A 13,879-nucleotide genomic window follows, 5' to 3' on the forward strand; every position below is an offset into this window, starting at 1 on the left:
TGCGCTCGCTTTGTGCGTGTTTGTTTTTTTGGAGTAAATTTTTGGTGAGGCTAGTTTCTAGATGTCAGACACATCGTACTGGTGCGAGCATTGCGAGAGATTTGTGCGTTGTAGAAATGAGTCGGTTCAGGTAAAGAAGTTGATCCTGGCGCTGCTGCTGTGTCCCCTCGGATTTTGTCTAGTGCCGTATTTACGGCCCAGGTTTGCATCGCTGCCGACGTGCCCAATCTGCAAATCGCTCATTGAAGACGTCAGTGTGGCAACCTGCGGGTAAACCGTCATTCATATTTCAATCAGTGCAGTATATCATATGCGTTGTTACACTTATTCTATATTCGTATCACAGAGGAGGGTGGAATATGAAATGTAAAGTATCGCGACGATGAGCTCCTTCGGCACATGCAAGCTGTGCGGCGAGAAGATCTCTTATAGTCCAGATCACATCCATAACTATGGCATGCACCTCATCGAGAAGCATCCGGAGCTGGACTTTGCGCACTTTGCGTTAATGTATGAGCCCACATCGAAGAAGAATGGAAATTGTTCTTGTGGTTGTGGATGTGATGCTGATGATTGTATTCGTCGAGGTAAAGGTGGAAAGCACCGAGCGCGACATTACCGAACTACCAGTAAGATCATTTTGTTTCATTTATTATGTATATTAATTAATGTGTTTTTAGTTCAAAGTTGGAAATGCTCCCAAAATCCTTTACTCTGCCCTCGATGCGGTAAAAAGAATGCACCGTTGATCAAACGCCAGCGTCATAAATTGACCGGGTCAACAGGACTCGCGTGCATGTTGCTGGGATGCTGGCCGTTCTGTTTTCTACCGTTCATCATCAGCGGCAGCGATTTGTTCTACTTGTACTGCAAGGAATGCGGCTTCTACATCGGCATGTACGACCGACGCGTGAGCGCCATTGACAAAGGACCCCCGTGCCGCATGCCTGCCGCCGATGGCGATCCACAGATTTGCGGCTGTCACTGACGCCCAGCTACTTTCAAGCAATCCGAGATTCCTAGATTTCCAGCTGCTTCCTAATCTTTGTGCCGCAATAACTCCAGCGAGTCCACTGTGTGTCTGCTCTACACTGCCGGCGTTTATATATAATTTGTCATTTCATCCAGTATCGCCATGTAGCAGCGTTGCTTTTTTCCAAATCCAGGTCAACACGAAATATATTGCACTCTTAAATCTTCCTTTGCGCTTTGAGTCTTGTTTCGATTTTATTTTTGGCCCTAGTTGGCGTTATTTTTACCTTCCTTTCAAGCCGGAGAGATAAAAGTGTCAGTATGTCTTCTGAATAATGTAATAAGAATACTTTCTTACTTTCGTAACATTGTTTATTGCATGTTCAACGTAATAACAGTGAGCAAACATGTCAAATCTGTCAAAATTAAATTGGAAAAATGAGAAATTTTGAGTTTAATTTATGGACAATAACCAAAGTGTTGACTCAATCATTAATAAAATCATAGATAATGCCGAATGCAAAGTAAGTACTTCTAACGCTCCAGGACCAAGTAATTCAGGCGTAGAAGATGAAGAAATTGCTGTCAATCAAACACAACCAGAACCCAACAATCTTGAAACTTATTTTTTAAATACTAACCAAGTTGAATTCAATGTGGAACATCCAGAAACTCTTAAGACTTTGTTGTTACAAGAAGCAAATGACAATGATGAAACCAAAAAATCTAATATATCACTTAATTTCAAGTCTGAACTTTTACACATTCCAAGAAGAAGTGACATTGCAGTTACAAGTCATAGTAGAATCCATCATGACGATCTACTATTACCTGAACCATTACCATCACAACTAATTACTGCTCCGGAAGGAACTGAAAATATTGCCACGACTGTTTTATACTCCGATGATATTTCTTTTGCAAGCAGTGAATCACTAATCGCTACAGATTCTATGAATCAATCTGCACTGAATATTAATGAACATTCGGTAGAATATTGCTGTTCTAGACTTACAGGAAAAGAAAATTCGTCTTCAGCAGTGGAACCGTGTACAAATCAACCTCCACCGTACCATGTTGCAATGGCTAATGATACAGTCTCGGTTCAATTAACACCTTCTGCAGCGCCGCCATTGGTGTTGTATAGTGCGCCGCCATTACAAGGAGCACCGCCAACTTATTCAGCGTTAATGCACGTTGGCCCGCAGGAAAACACTTTAAATAATAGAGTATTCTCGCGAAGAGATGTGCAGATTCAACCGTCGGCGCCTTTCATTGCACCACCACCTCCTCCATCCTACGCACAAGCTCAGGGTTTCTGTGTAGCACACCCTTTACAATTTGCAGGTAATTAAAGTTAATATGTTGCAAATGGTTTATAATAATTTAAAATTTACAGATCCACAGGATTCAATTTGGAATGCCGAACCTGTAACAATCATTTGTCCGTATTGCAATAATTTTGTCGTAACATCTCTCCGTTATCGCCGCTCGAATTTAACGCATTACTCAGCATTGGCTCTTTGTATTTGTGGTTGTTGGCCATGTTGCCTTCTGCCATATTGTATGAAGAGCTGCAAGTGCGTCCACCATGAATGTCCAATTTGTGCTAATGTTGTTGGGATTTACAGTCCTTGGCAAGTGGCCTAAAGAATCATCAACATGTGCTAGAATCATAATACATTTACTGTAATTTATTATTTTATTATTTTCTAATTTGAATACGTAGTCCATGTTTATAAGATGTATTTATTAAATTGTTTTGTGATTTATATGGATTTTTACAATTTTGTATGAGTTTTACATGTTTCGCCCTGTGGGCATCGTCAGAAACTGACGATACAAAATTGTAAAAATCCATATAAATCACAAAACAATTTAATAAATACATCTTGTAATTTATTAATAAAACCTTGTTTGACTATAGGCAACTTGTTTGCCAAACATAAAGTCGAACTAAACTCAAAGATAATAAGTATAGTAGAATACAGGTATCAGTATAGAATAGATTAAGAATAGCTGCTTTAGATGAATCAAATATAACTATATTGGAGACTATTTTGGCCGCTCAAATAAAAACTTTAAATACATACAAAAGCGTATTTTGTATATAAAACTAATCTGATAAAATTGTTTAATACGTTTTCATTAGACATAGATTAATAATGCGCAACATTGTAAAATATAAGATAAAATGTTAAAACCCCTTAGATGGATCAAACTTAAGCTTATTAGGATTTCTATCCACACCCAATGCCGCTTTTGCAGCTTGAATACTGCGAAGAATATCATCTCGGTGCAGTTGTTCTTGATTAGACTGTTGCGGACATCTACAATTAAAAGAGAATGAATTATAGCTATCGAACTGATAACTTATCTAACATAAATAACAAAAATAATGTACAAACCTCATGCCAAAGTGATTGTAAGTAATACCCGATTCCCCGCACACATAACACATTGTCTGACCACAAACACAAGTCATCTTGTTACAACCAGTTTCTTTGATGATCTGTCGGTTACATTTCTTGCAAACCCTAATCAACGCCGCCGCCATTTGATTCTCGATGTATGTTCGCATCTTCACATCCTCATCGTATTCTATTTCGTTGCATCTTAATGGAATATGCGCCTCGTGCTGACATTCCCTGCACGACTCTTTACCGCATTCACTGTTTCTACAAATGAATATTTTATCCTCTTTACTCATGACAGTTCCGTAATCGCAGAAAGGGCATGTTTCAAAATCGTCACGGAGTGCTTCACGGACTGCTTTAATTTGCTTTCGTTGCATTAGTTTTACATATGCAACAGGGTCCATAACCATCTAAAATAATAAAAAGTTACACTAGTATATTTTTAATATATGAACTAAAGTTTACCTGTAAAATATAATCGCTAAATGTTGCACCGCAACCATCAAAGCAGTCAATTTCCAGCAAACCATCGCCATAAGCTACTTCACAACCACGAATCATGCACTGTTTACAGAAATTACATCCATTGGTACATTGATAAGACTCTTCTGGCATCAGAAGCAAACCTTCCTCAAAACATGTTCTGCAAGTTTGCAGTTGATTGGCGGCTTCAGCTTCTTTATAAGCTCGCTCATAAGAACTCGTTCGAATCTTCAGATAATTATTAATCAAATCGCGATGCATCACATACGCTAATTCTTGAAACATTAGTTTATTTTTGTATGAATTTGGAGGTAAATCAACTTCATTTCTAAAGAAGTCTTTCCTCTGTGGCCGTCCCAAACTTTCGCAAACCGCAAGAATATCATACTGGAATTGTTTCAATTTTACTTCAATCAGATGTGCTTGAACACCAGAATATATATAACAAAGCATAACATAAGCAAAACGCTTATTATTTTCAAACTCTGTTTGGTTAACATTCTGTGCCAATAGAGAATGTTTTCTCTTGCTGTTTTCAAACGACTTGAGATTGTATGAAAACTCTTTTAGAAACATATCAATTTTTAAATCAAAGAGATACTTGAGCATTTTTTCCTTTTCAGTCTGACGCTTTTTGTAATCTGCAATTGTAGGATATTCTTTCATATCCAGTAGAAAACTCACACAGTTACTGAAAGCTTGCTCAGATAATTGTGGCAACTTCTTGGCTTCCTCCAGCAAATAATCAGGATCAAATTTTGGTAACATATCACACAGCCTTTGATGGAAGTTACTGAGCATTTCATCAACAGCACTACAATTTCCACTAGATTTCACATAAGATTCTATAAAATATAAATATTTAATAATATTGCAAAACGAATTAACAAATCATTCTTACCACTTGCAAACTTGTCAAGTAAAGCATCAAGATCTAAACCTTGATTGACACATTTATTAATGAAAATTTCACATGCATCTGGAAATAATTGTTTCATTTGCATGACCAATTCAGGATTCTTCACAGCAATAGATGTTACCATTTCATTTTTCTTTCTGTAGCCATCTAAAGTAAAAATATAATTTATATTGTTTTGTATTATACTGTATCAAAAATGTAAATAAATTTACTCATTTGAAAATGTTGTACTATAGAAGCATAATCCAATCTTACTGATTCTCTGGTCAAAATGTCATTTATAAAATCAGGGCAAGCATCCGGAAATCTTGCCTTCAATTGTTCTTGCAGAATTTGCACCTTATTATCATTATCACTATCAGAGTCCTTATAATTACAGTCCATTTGAGGTGTAATAGATTCATTTGCATAGTTCTCAATCAGTAAAGTGCACATTCGTTCTATTTTCTCTCCATCATCAGAAAATGGCAACTCTTCTTCTACTTCATTTAAAACTCGCAGAAGTGTGTCTTCCAGATGATTCGGGAATAAATCTTTCAGAGTATCCAAATAGTTCATGTTGAAGAAAGGGGAAAACACACGCAGAACAATTTTAAATCTTGTAACCTTAAAACTGTCTTGCTAACTGATGATATTGATCTTGAGGCAGCCGGAAGAACGTCCAGAACATTTCGAATGTTTACGCAACATAATTAAAATATACTGACAATTATTTCGTTGTAAGCTGATAAATTGCGGACTATGCAATCTTCTTATCTCGTACACCAATGAAAAGTATTCAGATGGATTGTTCTGGGAATCCCCACTTTTTCACAAATCGTGTTTGAATGGTTTTCTACATTTAATTGTAAATGGGTGTCATTTAAAATTGCCAATTACGTTCCAGATTACATATTATATTAATCTCAATCTTAATATAAAATATGTTTATCACATATTTGTATTTGTAGATAGATCAAACTTGAGTATTTTCGGAGTTTTGTTCACACCCAAGTTTATTTTGGTAGTATTCGCAGCCTGAATCGCATTATTACGTTATAATTGCTCCTGATCGGTAAACAATTCACAACTAGAAAAAGAATTCAAATTATTGCGATTTAATTTTGCATCTTCGTCGTCATCAGTAAACAGTAAAATGACTGAAGGCACTTTTAAAGATGTTGAATGGGAGTATGCAACTCAATGTACAGCAATAAGCAACAGTAGAATTGGGCGTTTTGCGCTTGGATATACGTATTACAAATCATCATTCGATAATCACATAAAGATAAAATAAATAGGATTTGTCATCCAAGCATAACGGGCTTTTATAATGATATCATAACTATATTAGTATTAAAATACAAAACAAATGTATTAAGGATATTAAACTCAAAGTGTGTTGTTATATTTAGTTGAGCAATACATGTTTTTGGGTTTTTATATTATTTTAGTCTGGTTTGTAGGTACGTTTAAATCCCTAAAATTAGCAAATAAAATAAAATTAGCGATGTATTGATGCAAATACTACTACTAAAAATAAATTGGGGCGGGTATTTCTAATCGATAATGATTAAATTATTATTTCTATTAAAAATCGCTCGAAATAATCCGTGTGAAATATAGTTTATTGGCAGTTACGTGTGCCGGATATCACTAATTGAAAATGTGGACTTTCAATCATTAAATGATTTACTTAACAATGTTTGTAGACTAACGTTGGTGTGATCGACGCATGCGCCGCGCTCACAGCTCGACCAAAAAAGTTATAAACGGAATAAATCGTATAAACAACCTGCCAACACCAACCACAGTTTGCCAGTAACCGCCGTGAGCGCAATTTGTTGCTAACGATCATAGTGCCGGGAACGTCATGGACGATTACAACAAACACGACTCACAGCCGCCGCCATACGGCATGAACCCACCTCCTCAAGCACCTGTTGCAGGTTGGTACACTTTCGAAATTTCAATAACCGCATAAAACACTTAAACTAATTAAATACTACTCGTACTTGCTTAGTAGTAAATTTACAACCGCCAGCGATCGTGCATTTTGGACCAGACTCGCAACGTTGCATTTGCCCGTACTGTCACAGTCAAATATCCACATCAATAAAAGTGGAATCAACTACCAAAACACATCTCTTCGCTATTTTATTATGTCTGATGTAAGTTTTAAACTCGTTTATTTTAGCATAAATTACATTAATTTTTATTTACGTTTACAGTTTTTGCCCTTGTACATGTCTTCCGTACTGCATGGATTCGTGCCAGGCGAAAAATCACTACTGTCCCAATTGCAACGCGTATTTGGGCAATTACGATAACTAATTTGGACAATAATTCAATACGCACCAAAAAGAAGAAATCCAAAGTCGGCAACCAAAGTTAAAACGTAATTTAGTCGTTCCTATTCTAAGTTTAACTTGTATTATTGTGCAAATAGTTATTCATTAACTCTGTGTGTTCCACAAGTGATGGTTTATTCAAACAAACTTATCGCATCAAGTGCGATAACGCTCATGGCGCACCTCTGTTGCACGTTTTGCCTTGATTTTATTAATATCGCACAAACAACGTCAATAACAAAGTCATTTTTCTAACGCGACCAAACTAGTTGACACGAGATGTAGTCATTTGTACATCATTTATATAGAAAGTGTCCAAATGCACAACAAATTGACTTATAAAATTAATCATTTTATATTTAATTGTATTCTGACTTAAATATATATAATGTTCATAACAAATAAAATACATATTATTAAAGGATATATTCTAGTTTGTAAATTGAGGTTAAGTATGTATTATTTCATGGTTGCGATTAGCAACGTTAAGAAATAACCTTTACTCCACAATGAAAATTTCTTATGCACGTTAAATCATAGAGAAAATATTTGTATTATCATCAAATCAACCTAAATTGAGCACATACAGTCATAACTTTGAAATCTAATCAATAAAAGCGGAAAAATAATCAATTACCACACCAACACGCAACGCCTAACATTAACAACGCGAGCGGACATCAACTACTTTATAACATGCCACGTTCAAAGCGCAAAGTTTGATATTGCCAAAACATTTCAATTTTATAGAAAACATTGAATTATGAAAAACACCAGACAACACTACATTGCCTACATTGTTGATGTTGTGGCGGATTACGGCCTAGGCGCACTAGGCGCGCGCCTAGGGCCCCGGCTGCCTGGGGGGCCCCGGCTGCCTGAGGGGCCCCTGGCACTTATATGTCCCATATAGACATAGTAATTCCACAAATACTTCATCAGTTGGTTTTGACCTCAGCCTTTATGAATAGCGTATTGGTTTTCACTTGGCGCCCAAAACGGCATTTCACACGTGTCCGCAAAGCAACCGTCACGGATATATAGCTGACTTAAAACTTTTTATCTCCGATTTTATTTCTTTATGACAAACTGTTTAAAATAAAATTTGGATGTTTTCTGCCACGAATTTTTGTGACCTTTTCTTGAATATTGCATTAGAAAGTTGTAGCTATAATGCGAGTAGTATATTGCCAATTTTTTTAAATTTCGAACATCTGTGGAGGAGATGAGTTGAGGAATATTCCATTGAGGTTGTAAAATAGCGGGTAACTCTCTTTTTTGGAATATTAATTATTTCGTCTTTCTATCATTTTTTACATCTGCGGAACACGTTGTACCAACGTTTATCCTCCTACAATTTTTATCTAGATTTTTGGGGTGGTAGTTGGATTAAAAAAAAACAGAGTTCAAAAGAGTTCGATCAATTTGAGACGGCACTGTTAACAATTTTCTGGAACAAACTCCTACAGAGAATCGAAATTACCAGCAAATACTTACAGGAACCAAAGACAAATATTCTTAATAGTGTTAGTTTATTAAAATCATTAAACGAATTTATAACAGTGGTCAGAAATAATTTCGAAACTGTTGAAGAGGAGGCTAAATCCTAACAGCTCATCATTCTTATAAAGAGATGAGACAAAGAAAACGCAAATATCCATATGATGAAACGAACAAAAATGATACAGCATTTTTGTCAAGAAATTTTTTTATTGTCAACATTTTTTATATTGTATGTGATGTATTAACATCAGAAATTACTCGAAGGGGCGATGTCTATATCAATGTTCTTAACGATTTTAAAATTTTCTTTGATTTAAAATTAAGCCGTGTTGAGACTAATAATTGTGTAGAGCGATTATTGTCTAAGTATGAAAAAGATATTGAGCCAGAATATTTCACTGATGAGTTAACTCATTTTCTAAAATACATACAAGAAGAAAATATTAGAGATCCACATGAAATGTATGCAACATTAAGTAATGGTCTAAAATCAACTTTTCCAAATATACACACAATACTGCAAATTTTTTTGACCTTGCCCGTTTCTAATGCAAGTGGAGAAAGGACATTTTCAGTTTTAAAACGAGTCAAAAACTATCTGCGCAATAGTCTTTCACAAGAGCACTTAAATGACTTCGCATTAATGTTTATAGAAAATGATATTTAAAAAAACTAAAGTACGACAAAATTATTGAAATCTTTGCCCAAGAGAAGGCAAGAAAAGTAAATTTGTAATTTGAATTTAAATACGATTACCGTTTTGAGCACACGTACGATGAACTCGAGAACCAAGATAGCATTGAAAACGATAATCCCATCGCGGATAGTATGGCAGAAAATTTTACCTGTGATATTTCGATCGGTTCTGAAAACAATTAACGCACAACACCTGGTCCATCGCGAAGAGCGAATCGGAAGATAATCCATTAAATTTTGGAATAGTGCGTGTGGATTAGGCCTGCTGGGGATACCACGATAAAAAAAAACGCGCCACGTACTCTACCTCATGGTGGTGAGGAAATGAGTTTTGGCACAAACGAATGTTGAAGTAGACTTTGCGGCGCCCGTACGCTAAAACTATTAATTTTACTGGGCTAATAACCGTTTTAGTAACATTGTGTAATTTAAAATGGCGCTCTATATTAATGTGTGACGTAGGCGTAGTCGATTCTATTTGTAACCAAGTACATACTCATGAATCATGAGTCATAGAAACGTGTGGACTGATACAGAATTATTGAGAAGTCTTATATAAAGCTAATCTAATTGGCTTTGAAGTGCATCGCACTCAGTGCATGTAAATATGCGGTGAAAGTCTTATCGCAATATTTCTTCTGTGGAAATTCGACGAATGCATTTATATTTAACTGAATGACACATGCAAAGCAAAGTATCATCGTTGATTTGCTTGAATTCTTTTAATTATTGCTGATTACATTCATCGCTTATAAAACCTGACTGTCCACTGATAAGAAAAGTGCCGTCAATTGTTCATCAAAACAATACTCTTCAAAACAAGGCTGCTTTATTTAAATTCTTCAATAAATATTTGAATGCATTCATTTAAATTAAGTTAAAATAAACATAAGTCGTCATAAGATAATAAGCTTGCAGGATATTGCAGCGGTTTTAATGAACATTCTAGATAAACAAGTAAACGTCAAACAACACGTCAGAGATTCTCAGCATTCCCTCCAAAAAATTCCACTCGAACGAAAACCCCTCTAAATTAACAGGTTTAAAAAGCGTTGGACTTATAGGTGTCTATTTTCTAGTCAACTTATTGCCGTACACGACGCAGTCGTTAAATTCAATTTTATAATTTCCACGCTTCCCGCGCGCATGCGCAGCTTCATGTACGAATCTGATACGAATAAATTGTTGGAGCGGTTGATGGTATTGTTCAACCTGGTGCGGTGCGGCTTCGTGTGCTAGAAATATTTATACACACGCTAACAAAGTTCGTGCGTGCGGCACTTTGACATTCGTTTGTTGTCATCGACTCGCAACGGAGCTGCTAGCGTCGTTATAGCGACTAAATTGCGCAATTCTCAACGCAGATCCAACCACAACCAGTTTCGTTTCGTGCGAGTGGAAAAACATCCACGTGCCTTAAGTTTTTTAGTGATTTTCACGCATTAATAAACAAATGGAGGATTATAAAAAGACGCCACCGCCGCCATACAGTGTGGACGCGAATTCCCCGCCACCTCCAGGTACAGTTTTTGTTTTTAAGTATTTTTTGTTCATTTACCTGACCTTGGCAAGTGTTTTACTTTAAATTTGTGCGCGTTAACTCGACGTACACATATCGATTTGCACCACTTACAATTCTCTTTGTTATTTAAAAGTCGATAATGTTTGTGTTTTCAGTATGGAGGTTTTAATTAAAATGTATTTTTAGGTTTTTACATCCCGCCGGATCAGGACGTACCACCGCAAGTGTATGTTGGTGAAATTCGTGTCGCTCCAGTGCGTTTTGGACCTGAATCACAAAGATGCGTGTGTCCTCATTGTCGACAAGGCATACAGACACAAATAAAAGCCGAACCAACCGGCAGGACACACTTATACGCACTTGCACTCCTTTGTCTGTAAGTAAATGTAGTATAACTGCTAAACCAAAATATTATCCGATTGGCAATGACGTCTCATGTTTCTAGTGCTTGAAGTATTATTTATAGGTACTTCACGCTCTATAAGCAAAACACGTTTTTAACAACATGTTACACACCGAGTGAATACCAAACGAAAATTATAACTCGATAATACTGCTTGTTATTAAAATAATGTATGTTTTCGTTGAAATGATAATGAGAATGTAAATAATTTAATTTGCAGATTTTGGCCTTGTATGTGCCTGCCGTACTTCATGGACTCGTGTCAGAATCAAAACCACTATTGTCCGAATTGCGGTGCCTATCTCGGAGTCTATGAGAATTAGCGCCGCCATTTTGTGATAGCTTGCGCAATTATTTTTTTACTACGTCACGACGTCAGCTTAGCAATAGTTCCACGTATATTGTCGCATATTTGTTCAATAACTGGTTTGCATACCAAATCGGTTGTTTGCTCTGTGCAAAAAAAGCATAAGCAACTGCATGCATGCAACAACACAGACTTTATTTCTTTATTTCGTTATCACGTCTATAAAGCGAAGCAGTTAAACGGTACATATCACGTTTCGTAAATGAAGCTGTTAACGGTTTGATAAATACATATTTAATCTGGTTGATAACCAAGTCAAACAAAATGGATTCATATACAGAAATAGAATTTGATCACTGATAGCAGAATTTATAATTTAAACATACACGTAACTAGATATTAAATGTAAGGTTTTAAGATTTACATGAATTCTTGGTATTGTGATATTTTATGTATATAGAAGTAGTTATTATTAGTGAATTAGTGTATTTTAATGTTGATTTTATGTATTTGGGCAGTTAAATATCGATTGTATTTGTGTTTTTAGGTTGCACAGTTCAAAAGTTACTCGTATTTTTATAAAAACTGATAATAAATCTCTCCACTTGACCTGAATAAGCCTAAATGTTTGCCTAAACTTTCTCAGACTGTACAACTTTGCAATTTGTAAAGTAATTTGCGTAGGTATATGGCGGTCAATCATGTTGACAAAACTCAATGTCACATTAATCAAACATTTACATATAATTTACACATGGTAGCTGAAAAAGTGAGCAATTAACAGCTGCAGTTTTAATTAAAAGAACAAAATAGAAGAGAATGGCTAAAAGATCTGTGGATATAGACGATACCGATGTAAACGCATTTAAAGGGAACGTAAAGTTGTTGGACAAACCTTACTCAGTGGTGCCGTTAGGACCCAAGCCACAAATTGTCACCTGTCCACATTGCGGCTACTATATCACGACGGAAATTAACATTATTCCATCAGCGAAGACCCATTTCAAGGCAATAGTAATGTGTCTTTGTTGGTTTGTTACCCATTTATTGTTTTTGTTTGTAATTTGATTATAAATTCATATTTTTAGCTTGTGTTTTATACCATATATTTGTCCAATTTGCATGAACGTGGATCATTTTTGTCCCGAGTGCGAAAACTACATCGGAACTTATATTAATTAATATATTTGGATATCTAATAAAATAATTAAATATGTTGGGTTTATATATTTTATGTTGGTAGTCTTCTATTGATTAGTTCTGAAATTGAGAACTAGAGTGCGCTGCATGTATCTTTTCCAAACTAAATAAAAATTAATAACCCAAATTAAAATTAAAAGCAAGGACACTTTCACTCAAAAATTAAACGCACATCGATTTTATAGTTTCAAGTTCATACTTGCTAAAACATTTAATTTGTATTCACTGCAACGTTCTGTGAAACACAGTAAATCATTGAACTTTTTTGTCTGTATGTATTTCATGTTTCCGGAATGTTCGTGCGGGTGCGCGGAGCCTGAAGACAAAGGCATGTTAATTTCACGAAATAAAAGTAATTCGTGAACTGGATAATTAACGTGTGCACCAAAGCGTGCCGTTTACAAACGTTTTATTTCGTTTCGTAGATTCATACAATCATGCGCGGTATATAATTCTCATGTAAATGTAAAAATCTCTCAACGTGAAGCCGAGCACCACGCACACGGAAAAAGAAAGCTCCGACAAATTTCGACGTTTTGTGATGCGTGTGCGTCGTTTCCTCGAGTTTGAAGCGTTCGTCGCGGGCAAGCGAAGACAACAAAGGTCGTCGGCACCAAAGCAGCGAAGAAGGCGCGAAGGTTCGCTCCGAGTTGGTGAACTCTTTGGTTCGCCGGGAGGTCGGCTAGAAGCAGCAGCAGCTAGAGAAGTTGGTGCTTCGGTCGGGTCGGTGGCTTCCACTGCGGGGCCGCCTCTCTCGATGCACACGTGCCGCTCGCCCGAAGTGGGTCACTTCGTGTTGCATCACTGGCACTAGCACCGAGTTTGTTGCTTCAAATATACTTGAACTCTAACTCCACCAGCCGGCGATACAAACTTTACGATTATTTTCATGTACCTCTCATGCAACTTTGAGAGAAATTCGAAATTTGATGACAGTTTTACTTTCGCAGTATCAAAATCGTATGAAAACCGGTAAAAAACTGCAAATTTAAGTTTAAACAAAGCTTATACCTATACTGAAATCTATAAAAACTATAAAAATGTTTGCGGTTGAAAAATTTCATCGTTTTATCTCAATATATCCATGTGGAATTTTATGTTTTGTAGTTTTGTAGTTTTGAGTACCT

At 36.1% G+C, this 13,879-nt stretch overlaps 4 protein-coding genes and 1 long non-coding RNA gene across 6 annotated transcripts; 3 read left to right on the plus strand and 2 right to left on the minus strand.

Moving 5' to 3' along the window:
* Positions 1-292: 292 nt before the first annotated feature.
* On the plus strand, positions 293-1,200 carry LOC135793135 (uncharacterized). The gene is made up of 2 exons (XM_065303947.1): positions 293-629; positions 681-1,200. The coding sequence occupies exons 1-2, from the start codon at positions 383-385 to the stop codon at positions 986-988; spliced, it is 555 nt and encodes a 184-aa protein (XP_065160019.1). The 5' UTR covers positions 293-382; the 3' UTR covers positions 989-1,200.
* Positions 1,201-1,331: 131 nt separating this feature from the next.
* LOC135793134 (uncharacterized) lies at positions 1,332-2,672 on the plus strand. Its single transcript, XM_065303946.1, has 2 exons — positions 1,332-2,319; positions 2,372-2,672. The coding sequence occupies exons 1-2, from the start codon at positions 1,434-1,436 to the stop codon at positions 2,620-2,622; spliced, it is 1,137 nt and encodes a 378-aa protein (XP_065160018.1). The 5' UTR covers positions 1,332-1,433; the 3' UTR covers positions 2,623-2,672.
* A 323-nt stretch (positions 2,673-2,995) lies between these two features.
* LOC135793133 (E3 ubiquitin-protein ligase RNF216-like) lies at positions 2,996-5,801 on the minus strand. 2 transcript variants are annotated; one of them, XM_065303944.1, is made up of 5 exons: positions 5,004-5,801; positions 4,774-4,938; positions 3,855-4,717; positions 3,381-3,799; positions 2,996-3,302 (listed from the first exon to the last, which is right to left on the minus strand). In XM_065303944.1, the coding sequence occupies exons 1-5, from the start codon at positions 5,347-5,349 to the stop codon at positions 3,170-3,172; spliced, it is 1,926 nt and encodes a 641-aa protein (XP_065160016.1). In that variant the 5' UTR covers positions 5,350-5,801; the 3' UTR covers positions 2,996-3,169. The 2 variants fall into 2 exon arrangements, with proteins under 2 accessions (XP_065160016.1, XP_065160017.1); XM_065303945.1 differs by having other exon boundaries at positions 5,047-5,171.
* Positions 5,802-8,811: 3,010 nt separating this feature from the next.
* Positions 8,812-9,718, minus strand: LOC135793136 (uncharacterized). The gene is made up of 2 exons (XR_010548523.1): positions 9,659-9,718; positions 8,812-9,118 (listed from the first exon to the last, which is right to left on the minus strand). It is a non-coding gene; the product is annotated as an uncharacterized lncRNA (long non-coding RNA).
* Positions 9,719-10,405: 687 nt separating this feature from the next.
* Positions 10,406-12,161, plus strand: LOC135793137 (lipopolysaccharide-induced tumor necrosis factor-alpha factor homolog). Its single transcript, XM_065303948.1, has 3 exons — positions 10,406-10,840; positions 11,029-11,218; positions 11,466-12,161. Exons 1-3 carry the CDS (start codon positions 10,774-10,776, stop codon positions 11,566-11,568), a joined length of 360 nt encoding a protein of 119 aa, XP_065160020.1. The 5' UTR covers positions 10,406-10,773; the 3' UTR covers positions 11,569-12,161.
* Positions 12,162-13,879: the final 1,718 nt, after the last annotated feature.

This window comes from Atheta coriaria, unplaced genomic scaffold (genome assembly GCF_025399875.1).
Source record: "Atheta coriaria isolate IRGN ID8LTWV9N9 unplaced genomic scaffold, Caltech_Dcor_3.1 hic_scaffold_6_pilon, whole genome shotgun sequence".
NCBI classification, from domain to species: domain Eukaryota; kingdom Metazoa; phylum Arthropoda; class Insecta; order Coleoptera; family Staphylinidae; genus Dalotia; species Dalotia coriaria.

Coding starts and splice junctions, on each gene's coding strand:
- LOC135793135 (XM_065303947.1), top strand. CDS start 383: ATGAGCTCCTTCGGCACATGCAAGCTGTGCGGCGAGAAGATCTCTTAT. Junction 630..680: donor GCGACATTACCGAACTACCA/GTAAGATCATTT, acceptor ATGTGTTTTTAG/TTCAAAGTTGGAAATGCTCC.
- LOC135793134 (XM_065303946.1), top strand. CDS start 1,434: ATGGACAATAACCAAAGTGTTGACTCAATCATTAATAAAATCATAGAT. Junction 2,320..2,371: donor ACACCCTTTACAATTTGCAG/GTAATTAAAGTT, acceptor TAAAATTTACAG/ATCCACAGGATTCAATTTGG.
- LOC135793133 (XM_065303944.1), bottom strand. CDS start 5,349: ATGAACTATTTGGATACTCTGAAAGATTTATTCCCGAATCATCTGGAA. Junction 3,800..3,854: donor TTAGCGATTATATTTTACAG/GTAAACTTTAGT, acceptor TTATTATTTTAG/ATGGTTATGGACCCTGTTGC. Junction 3,303..3,380: donor TACAATCACTTTGGCATGAG/GTTTGTACATTA, acceptor TTTTAATTGTAG/ATGTCCGCAACAGTCTAATC.
- LOC135793137 (XM_065303948.1), top strand. CDS start 10,774: ATGGAGGATTATAAAAAGACGCCACCGCCGCCATACAGTGTGGACGCG. Junction 10,841..11,028: donor GAATTCCCCGCCACCTCCAG/GTACAGTTTTTG, acceptor ATGTATTTTTAG/GTTTTTACATCCCGCCGGAT. Junction 11,219..11,465: donor GCACTTGCACTCCTTTGTCT/GTAAGTAAATGT, acceptor TTTAATTTGCAG/ATTTTGGCCTTGTATGTGCC.